At 41.8% G+C, this 10,064-nt stretch overlaps 1 protein-coding gene across 1 annotated transcript in view; it reads left to right on the forward strand.

Annotated features, from left to right (window-relative positions):
• MBOAT1 (membrane bound O-acyltransferase domain containing 1) overlaps positions 1–7,906 on the forward strand; it is a 30,035-nt gene extending 22,129 nt beyond the window's left edge. The window contains exons 8-11 of the mRNA XM_035893508.1: positions 2,032–2,135; positions 4,955–5,019; positions 6,411–6,543; positions 7,751–7,906. Of these exons, the coding sequence (XP_035749401.1) occupies positions 2,032–2,135; positions 4,955–5,019; positions 6,411–6,543; positions 7,751–7,906 (458 nt within the window). The remainder of the gene's footprint in view (positions 1–2,031; positions 2,136–4,954; positions 5,020–6,410; positions 6,544–7,750) is intronic.
• The last annotated feature ends 2,158 nt before the right edge of the window (positions 7,907–10,064 follow it).

The following is a 10,064-nucleotide window of genomic DNA, read 5'->3' on the forward strand; positions in this document are numbered from 1 at the left end:
CTGCTGGGACTAAAACTAACAGATCGAGGGAAGACAGCCAGGACTGGCATGTGTGGGAATGGAAAAGGCTTTGGGATAAAGAATTGCTTGCTCAAAAAACTTATTTTTTGTGGATCCAATGTTAAATTGTTGCCTCCATTTTTTTTCTGGCATTAAAGTTAACTAGAAGTCGATTATCAAAGAGAGAAACTGAACTTGGATTTGTGACATGACTAAGCCGCAGAGGCTGTAGAAGTGTATCACAAACAAGGGGTTTTGGGAAAGGCACGCATTGCTTACTGGAGGGTGAGGCCTCTATTATTCATGTTACAAATCCAGGCAGCAGAACAGCAGGCACTTTATCCTTTCGCAGTTTAGCTCCCGGTGGCGTGGCCCAGGGCGTTGTAAAAGTGCCTGCTGAAACGGCTGATAAGCTCTTCCTGTTCTCAGAAAAGGACAGTCATAGTATTGTCTGAGAGCCACACTGCTGAATTCCTCCGGATCCATGGAAGGACAGAAAATTCAGCTTCTCGCTGCGTTAGCGATAGTCATGGGAATGAGGCTGCAAACTTAACATGGAACTGCCGATGAAACCAATTTGGGACTGAGTGCCTGCATCCAAGGAGCTGTGAAAGTGATACACCAGAGCTGTTCAAATCTGCAGGGAAACCTCTGCTGAGCTCTGTGGAGGCTGGGATTTTGTGAGCAATTTGAGAGCAATTTGAGAGTGGGCAGTTGTGATCCTTCTGCACTTCATACCTTGCTCTGCAGACAGCAGCTTGGGAAACGAGAGGCTGACAGGTCTGCTCTATTGTTATGTCCCTGGATCTCTGGTTTCTTGCTTTTGGCAAAGAAACACTTAAGGAGTCCCTGCCACCCCTTAGAGCAAGGAGGAGCAAATCCGGGAATCCCCCTGCTCTGGGGTGACAGTTACCTGCAGCTCCAGTCTCTGTGATTGGGCAGGGTCCTATGGGGAGTGGAAAATAAAATTGAAAGTTTCAGGTTAGAGAAGGTTGCCCATTTATTTATTTATTTATTGTTAGCCTTGTTGCTTTTAATTAGGTTCTCTCCCTTGTTTTGTGCTTTGGGATTCCTCCATGAGCTTGTTGTGCCTGTACTCATAGCACTTCCAAAGCAAAATCAGTTTTCATTCTTGGGAAAGAAGTGCTGACTTTTTAAAAGCATAACCTAACCAGGCTTGTGGTTTTTTAAGCGATCTAGAAGGAAAAGCCTTACCTGTATTTTCACTTTCCTTTTTCTTCCAATAATCCTCAGTGTTGGCTGCATCGAGTGATCCAGAGACAACAAATCCCTTCTGTTTTCTTAGTACTCTGAGAAAGGATTTCTGGGAGGGGTGTGTTAAAAGCAGGACCTTGAGACCCAGTGATGAGATGGCTCCCAGGCAAGGCTGAGAGGGGAGGTAGTTAACCAGCACCCTGGGAAAAGGGCAGCATGTGAAGTGTCTACCCTTACCCAAGCTTCTGTTTGCACTTTAAACTAGTTAAATCTGTAATTGAAGTTACTCAATATTTGATTTGTCGAGATGGTGAGGTACTTAGGTAGGCACCAAGCAGCAGGATTAGCAAAAGGCTTTGTCTGCAGAAGCCTGAATGAAAGTCTTAATTAAAACTACCATGTTGGAACTCAATAGAAATGGCAAGCGTGTCTTTGAGACATTGCAGTTTTTCTGAATTCTGGAAAATGCTGTAACATTCAAGTACCCTTTTGAGGAAAATGCTGATTCATTTTATGGCAAGTCTTGTGTATCTAACTCAGATTGATAATAAAGGCAAAATCATAGGAAAAGTGATTTCTATCCATTGTTATTTTATTTTTATTTTATTATTTCTTCTGCCCAAGGAGTAGCTTGTCTTTACTCTTAAGGAAATGACTCTTGTGTCACCTTACAGCAATGTGGAAGCTTCTGTTTGAAAGAGAGGATGCTAATTGCTGTAAAGCTGGCTTGAATGTGTGTTTAGTGTCATACTGACTTGTAAGAAACCATGGCTCCTCCAGCACTCTGATTTGACCTGTTTTGCTTGGACATTGCAGCAGATGCAGTCAACAATGCAGCTGGTTATGGATTCAGCGGGGTTGATGAGAGGGGCACTTTCCGTTGGGACCTGTTGTCCAATTTGAATATCTGGAACATTGAGGTGAGTTAAAGGAGTGGCTGCATGGGTATAATTATGGAGAAACGGGCATAATAATGGGGAGAAGCTTTGCTGGAAGGAAAATAAGTCCATGCCACTGGGCTGCCCCTCTTTAACATGGAGAGGTTTTGTATTTTATCTATGGGGGAGATAAAAAGCACCTGTCATGCAGCCTTCGTCATGCTCTGTATTCAGGTTGCATTTCTAAATAGTTTATAGAGGGCTAATAAATGATTAATCAGATGTTTAATAAATGAGCAGTCAATTACTGTGGATTGTGGCTGAGTTCAGCGGGTCAATAAATTGCTCACAGCTACGATTCTCCACCATCTGTGGTGTATTCTGTTTATTTACTTCGAACAGGCTTCCACTTTTGTAACCCAGTGGAGATGAGTGGTGGTAGTGAAAGAGGCCGCCACGAGTAGGCATTGCGCAGATGCTGGCAAGGGCTGGGTCCCTGCACATGCCTGGAGTGTCTCTTGAAAACGGAGAAGCACCAGTGGTTGAAGAGATAACAGGGACAAACTGTGCAACCTGAGTGGGAACCGGCAGGGCCACATTCAGCTTAGATGGCTGCTTATCTAGAGCTCCATCCAGCAAACCACAGTGTTTCTCAAAACATCTGCTGCAGTCATGAGAAATGAGTGTGGCACACTTCTAGCGTCCATTAGTCTTTTGTAAGCTATTTATGTTTGTTTCTCTAATGCAAAAGATGACCAATGTAATTCGTTTGCCCCGAAGAATATTTTGTGAGTGCCAGTGGGATGTGAAAATGTTTGTGTCTGAGACTGCTTTCTAAAGGCTTCTTTTCTTTAGAAATAGGAGGAGCTTCCCCCTCTAATTCTGTAGTTATGATTTTTAAAAGGAAAAGCAGATGAAAATAAGTTGACTGCTTTATTGCTGAATGATTTGTGACTAAGTGAATGTGCTTTAATAGCTCTTCTCAAAAATGAAAGAGCCCCTGTAATTCTTCATTGAAAGATGCCAAAACTGGAAGTATGAGTATGCATTCTTTCTTTCTCAACATCCTGTCTCTGGTTTTGTTTGGTTTTTTTTTTGTTTTTACCTTAATTAATCTTCAATGTACATCTCTCCTTGAACAGTACAGAATACACAGCCCAGAAATGCTTTATACTCCTCGATGATGGCAGCTCCCTAGATACCACTTTGAGATCTTGAATCAATATCTGATTCAGCTTTGGGGCAGGAGATGATTCCTACCTTGATGGGCTGAGGCAGTTTCTGTTTGAATGAGGAAAGTGAAGTACAGGCAATGCTCTTTAGTCAAGCCAAATTAAGCAAACGGGAGCCTTTGCTCCTCATCTACCCACTCAGTTGTAGACCCCTCAAAGCTTTTTTCCTTTACTGATGACACGGGCAATAGAGATCAGGTTGGAGAAACTGTCTCCAGGAGCATAAACCAGAGTGCTCTCCATTGATTTGATCATGTGTGCAATGAGAAAAAGAGAGGCTACAGAGACCATTACTTTGGGTAAGCCTTGAACCGTCACTTTTTGCACCAACAACAATTCCAGGAGGTGAAGTTTGCGTGTGATTGTACGGTATGTTTTCAGCAGGTATAGCCACCTGCATATGTAAAATTGCTTGAGAGTTGGGAACCAGAGTGCTAAACGTGGCTAGGAAATAACCTGATCTGGAGTAAAGATAAGCACATGGCAGGAGTTGTGAGGGCATTAAAATGTGATGGGGGCTAAACGCGTGTGAGGCACTTGAAGAAAGCCTTGGCAGCATGCGTATTTTAACAGCCAATGACTACTTTCTGTCTTGCTAATGTAACAGGGAAACTTAAAGGATGCCAAAAGAGAGTGACAATATTAGTTGGAAGAGAAATTATATTTTTCTTGGCTTCTCTTAGTGCAGTAACACAATTAAAATGTGGCAGTACTGCAGTGGGAATTGCTAATCATTTTAACTCTTTAATCACAGAGGATGAAGTGCTAGCCTTCGGGATTCTGCACGGAAGTTCAAAAATAGCTGCGTATTCCCCTTGGAAACCTTTGCTTGTAATCCATCTTTTCAGTGTGTCATTCTGGTCAGTTGATATGGGAAAATAATGTGGTGTCACTGAATCGTGTCTCTGCTTGGTGAGGAGGTCCTTGGAGGTTTCTGTCAGCAGGCGAGGAACAAGGGGGAGCAGGGATGAGGAACCGCCAGAGGTGAAACTGACCAGGATTAGGGAATCAATGGAGTCCAGCAGTCCCCTAAAGCTGGGAGAACTGGTGCTGTGAGGAGGTCCAGGTGGTTCTCCCAGGACCTTGGAGTCCACTCTGTTTTCTTAAGCAGGACAGTGGGCTGAGAATTGGTTTCTAAATGTAGTCCTAATTTTTTTTTTTTCCTCTGTATTTTTCAGTGTTCCCTCATCCTTCTCCAAATAATAATGCATTTCTTCTCATTTTTATAGCACTTTGTTTTAATAACACTCTAGGGAAGTCCAGACTTGCGTAAGGCGTGGCAAGATATCTCTTCCAAAAATGAAGATGTTTATGAACTGAAGGGAAGGCCAAGCATTTAAAACAAGAAAGCTTTTCAGATTTCCCATAACCTGAAAAACACCCAAACATTGTATTTAATTTTACAAAACAAAGTGAGATTTTACAGCAAGTGCCAAGTGCTAACAGGGAGCAGTCAGCCCAGTTAATCTCCCTCCCAAAACATATTAGTGTAATGATGGACTGTGGCACAGTCTTCACAACAGTTAGCTACTAGAGTTAATGTTTTCCATGTATCAGCTCTCTAATTTAAAAACTGAGTGTTATTTGACAGGTTTCAGTGCTAACATTTCATGTCAACTTCTTTCTTAGACTGCAACAAGTTTTAAAATGTACATTGAAAACTGGAACATTCAGACAGCTGCCTGGCTAAAACGGTAAGAGTAATGAAACAGTAATGTCTTGTGAGATCCCGAAACTCTAGATGGCCTGGAAAAACACTGGCTGGTGAATCTCATAAATGTGTAGCCTCTTGTCTGTCTTTATTTTCTGTGTCTGTAAAAGTTGATGGAATACAAGGGTATTAGGTGCTGTAAAGTTTTATTGCTGCAAATGTAAAATGCCCGCATGTTATATATGAGCAGCAAAGCCATAAATGAACTGTTCAGATCTTCCATAATAAAAAGTAACAGCATTTGATGGCATCTTTTAGGTTGCTGTTTGCCTCTGTGATTCCTGCTGTACTGTTTCACTTTGCTATGTTATGTTTCCCATGTGTTCTACTACGGGAGGCGAGTCTGGTGTCACTGGGATCCAGTTCAGCTAGGACTGGTGAGAAGCTGAGATCTTCAGAGCCCCAGTGTAGTCCAGTTTGGAGTCACCAGGGGATGCTTGCTAGGGAGTCCCTGTTTAGGAAGAGACTTTTTATAGCACTGAGAGGACCTGATTTTAACCTGTGACTGTTAAGGCACATATAAATACTAGCATAAGTCCAAATTCTGTTGATTGAACTGTCTCCTGTTACTCATTGAGCTTTTTATGGCATGATTAAATCTCAGTGTACAGTCAACGTGGTGTCTGAAATGCGGGAACAGAGTTATTGTAGTTATCACAACTATTTTTATTGTTAAATATATACCTCTTAAAAGTCAATGTCTGCTATTTTTCATGAATCAAATTATGTTCCTGGTAAGAAGTGCATTATCTTGACTCACTTCCTTGGAACACAGCATTTGAGTTACACCTCAGATAGCCAAATAGACCAGTTAGTGTGTTCCTGAACTGGTATTACTCGCTTGCATCTTTGCAGTAAGATTTTGGGCTGCTAAAGTTAGCAGGAATCCCCTGCTTTGCAATAGCTTACAACACTCCCTGTTGTTCCCAGCATCTGCCAGATGACAGTGCCTAAAAATACCTCTGTTCACCAGTGAAGGGTGGGGACACGTCCTTCTGTCCTTCGACTCGCTCTTGGTCTACTGTCAGAGTTTTGAAGGGTGGTGTGTGAGTTCAGATAGAGGTGTAAAGGTGAAAGAGAAGTCTTGCCTGCTGTTTGCCCTGTTACTTATTTAAATGCTGTGAGCACTGGGAATATTTGTACAGGCTACTCAGGTACTACACAGATACTCAGTGCATAAAAGCATGCTGCGTCTTTCCATCTAACCTTCCATCTAATGGAAGGGAGAGTGCCTCATGCCCTCATCTGTAACAGAGGCAAGATAAAACCATTGAAAAACCAGAATAAGACCTTAAAAAACAGAGAAGGCTTTGAAGGCGGTGTCCATTGTTCGCTTGTATTCAGCCTCTTCTTGTTTTGTTTTTGTCTTTGCAGCGTTTGCTATGACAGAGCTCCCTGGTACCCTACAGCTTTAACATTTATCCTGTCGGCCCTGTGGCATGGTATCTATCCTGGATATTATTTTACGTTTCTCACTGGAATCCTTATGACACTCGCAGCCAGAGCGGTATGTACCTTTCATTGTTCTCTTCTAAGGCCTGTGCTAGACTCTGTCCGGCCATCAACTGCAAGGACCACCCTGACATGGTCAAGCAGCTTGTCCCTGCTGTGAGCCCTCTTTCATGCCTTTGTGGGCTTGATGTTCACTGGAACTTTGTGCTGTATTGATGCTAATTCCAAAGTACACGTAGCAGTTACAATCGGCACCAATTCTGCATGTGCTGCAGTGCTGTGTGTAGCTGTCGGGGGGGAAACCCTGCTTGCGGGTGTACAGTTGGTAGTGCCAGTGGCTATGTCCATGCAGTCAAATTAGCTTGGGATTCAAGGTTAAGCTTGAGTCCAGACCTCTGCTAGGTTGCGTTGCCTGTGTGCTGGCGTGTAATTGGCTCTGGGCCCAGTCTTTCGCGAGAAGCTGTTACGGGTTGAGCATTAGCCCAAATTTGAACTCTTTCCTGTGGATGTAATTGATGCAGTAAACTAGTCTCAGTGTTTATGGGCCTCGTCTTGAGTAGAGTCACCGAAGACAGAACAGATTTTGTGTCTCACTGTTCTTAAATTTATCACTGCTGATCTATTGGGCTGAACCAGTCACTTGTGCAGGGCTGGGAAGCACCACCGTCGTCTTTCAGAGTTTGGCTGTGGGTAAGCAACCAGGTTGATTTGAAAGGTGAATTAAACTAGTGATCGATATTAACTGCTATGACTGGAGCAGGTTGCTGAACATGGGGTCTGAACCTGTGCTTTGCCTCTCATTTATGAGGATTTCATAGACGTGAAGATAAACCAAAATCTGTAGAGAACAGAACATGCTTGCAGGTATAAACACATATTTGTTCATTTAAAGTAACTTTGTTTCACTCTTGAGAACCAGTAATAAATCAAAACCAGGAGGGAGGAAGGTCAAATTGCAACAACTCCCTTTCCCAAAGATACTGTGCCAGATAACCCAGCATGAGAGTCTGCTCCTGCGATTGACAGAGGAAATTGGGGGATGCTTCTCCATTTGCCACTGGTTAACTGTGGGATCTTGGATGTGCCAGTCAGTACGCTTCTGTCTTCCTGCCTACTCTCAGTGCTTTCTAACTGGTGTACAAACTTTTCTGTAATACTAATGCTGATGATAAGTGGAGAGTCATACGCTGCAATGTGTCCGCATGACTTTGCCTGATAAGTGAATTCATACAGTTTTCTGTTTACTTTTCCCTGACCTGCAGATAAGAAACAATTGCAGACATTACTTCCTCTCATCAGTGCCTCTCAAGATAGCCTACGACATTGTTACCTGGGTTGTCACTCAGCTGGCCGTGTGCTATACTGTCGCACCGTTTGTTATGCTGGCTGTTGAGCCCACGATTAAGTTTTACAAGTAAGTTCTCTCCCTTTGACTATTATTCTCCAGACCAGCGCAGGCTTTTGTTAAATAACCCAAACCACACCGAAAGGCAGTTGGCATTTCACCAGATTTGAAAGGAGTTCAAACAGGGCGCTTAATAATGCGTAAGGGGTGATTTTTGCACTCCTGTAACTTCATGAGATAATAATAATGCCACGGCAGAGCACTTCTACTTCTCAGCCTTTCTGTGTCCTTATGTGACTTTTCACGTGTTCAGATTCCGTTTCCAAAACAGTCCATTCTCAACCATTAACAGTGGCCGAGGCTGGAGAGGGTAAGAATAAACTGAGTTGGCAGTGGAAAGGACTTGATGAGGAAAGACCAGGCTTCCAGCTGCCGAATGAGTAGAACAGGAGATGTGGTTGTCGGCAGGAGATAAGGAGAGGGTGCTTGGAAGAGTGTTACTTCTTGAAATGAGTACACTTTTCTTTTTGAATACTTCCATAGGAAGTGAATACTTCCCTAGGTTCCCTAAAAATAAGACAACACTGGTGTTGCAGAGTATATTGGATATATAGTAATAAAAATAATATGAAATAGAGAAATTGAGAAAACAATTTGAAAAGGGAGACTGGACTGCATTGCTTTACTGTTCTTTCATTCTACAGTTATTCTATGTTGATAGTTCACAGGTTTTGGTTAAAAAGAAAGACGATTCCCTCCTCTAATATAAAAGACACAAAACTGGTAGTCAGGATAGCTGCTGTCAGTAAGTCTGTTTGAAGGGGATTGAATTCCTGTTTCTTAAAACATTTGATTTCAACACAGAAACTTACCATATAAAAATGACTCCGAATCTTCCTTAGTTTTGTTAAGATGCTTTCCCAAGTACCTTGCTAATATATAATTTTTCCCTCTTTCAAGACAAAAGTAGCAAACAGCAATTAGGACAAAAAAGGAGAGAAAAGACTAAAATATTAAGCTTGCTTATAAATTTGTCCTGTGAGTGAAGTTGGTTCCCTTTGTGCTGCAAAAGGCCATTCGTTGTAGTAAATATTAATGTCGTTCTGTGAGATAACATTGCTAACATCAAAACTACAGAAATAAATATGTATAAAGAACTTGTTAGCACTATGCCAGCATCCACGAAGGCAGAAATGTTACTTTTACCAAAGTTCTGAACAAAGAAAATGATTTTTCACCCTTGCCCCAAGATGGGTCATCACCTTAACATTTTTTTGCCATAGTGACTTTGAACATACTTAACACATAAACTTAGAGATTGTTAAGCAAGGAAATTGTAAGGCCTTTGGACAAGGGTGTGAATTTTTGGAGCACTGCACACCTAGCAGTCCTCTTAAGCAACTTACAAGCTATTAAGAACTACGGTGAGAAGCATAAATGAGACCCCAGAAAGGTGCATCTCTGTGGTGAAGAGCTGGACCATACTGCTTCCAAACATCATCCTCCCCAGGCTGCCAGAGCCTCATGCAATTGGTTTAAGTATTTTTTATTTCTGTTCAACCTTGTGTATACAGAATTATTTGAAATAAAAATATTTGGTATTTAATAAGAGATCAAATAAAGATATCTCTGAGTAGTTGCCTTCAAAAACACAGCTCTTCTGTAAACATCATTACCTGACCTTCCCCAGTTAAAAATTGAGTGTTCTCATTTATTTCAGATCTCAACACTTGGTATGAATCTTTTTCTTTTTGTCACTTTAAAAAAATTTTTTTTAAAACTTGTTTTACGTCCAAAGGATGTTTATTCAGAATGTAGCCTTGTATACTCTAACATTAAAAGAGAGGTGCGCTGAATTACATTCTGAGCTGTCAGACTTTGGATTCTGGAGTTTGCTGATTGATTCCTAGCCTCATTAATATCTGTGGCAACATTTTCATCGATGTCAGCAGATACCATGTGCATAGGCTGTGTGAAATTCAGGGATGTATTTTGTGCTTTCTAGGTGAGGTTTCTATTTTCTGAATTCATCCCTTAGCACTAAATTCTGCATGGACTTACTGAGGTTACAAAATTCGTGTTATTACCGACAAAACTATAATACTCTTTTTCTGCTTTTGTTCCCAGGTCTATGTATTTTCATATGCACATTCTAAGCATCCTGGTGTTGCTTGTGCTACCAAGAAGACCTCAAGCCCACTCTGTAAGGAAGCCTCATAATCAGGCCGTGC

The sequence above is a fragment of the Egretta garzetta genome, unplaced genomic scaffold (assembly GCF_000687185.1).
Source record: "Egretta garzetta isolate BGI_Z169 unplaced genomic scaffold, ASM68718v1 scaffold14, whole genome shotgun sequence".
Lineage (NCBI taxonomy): Eukaryota > Metazoa > Chordata > Aves > Pelecaniformes > Ardeidae > Egretta > Egretta garzetta.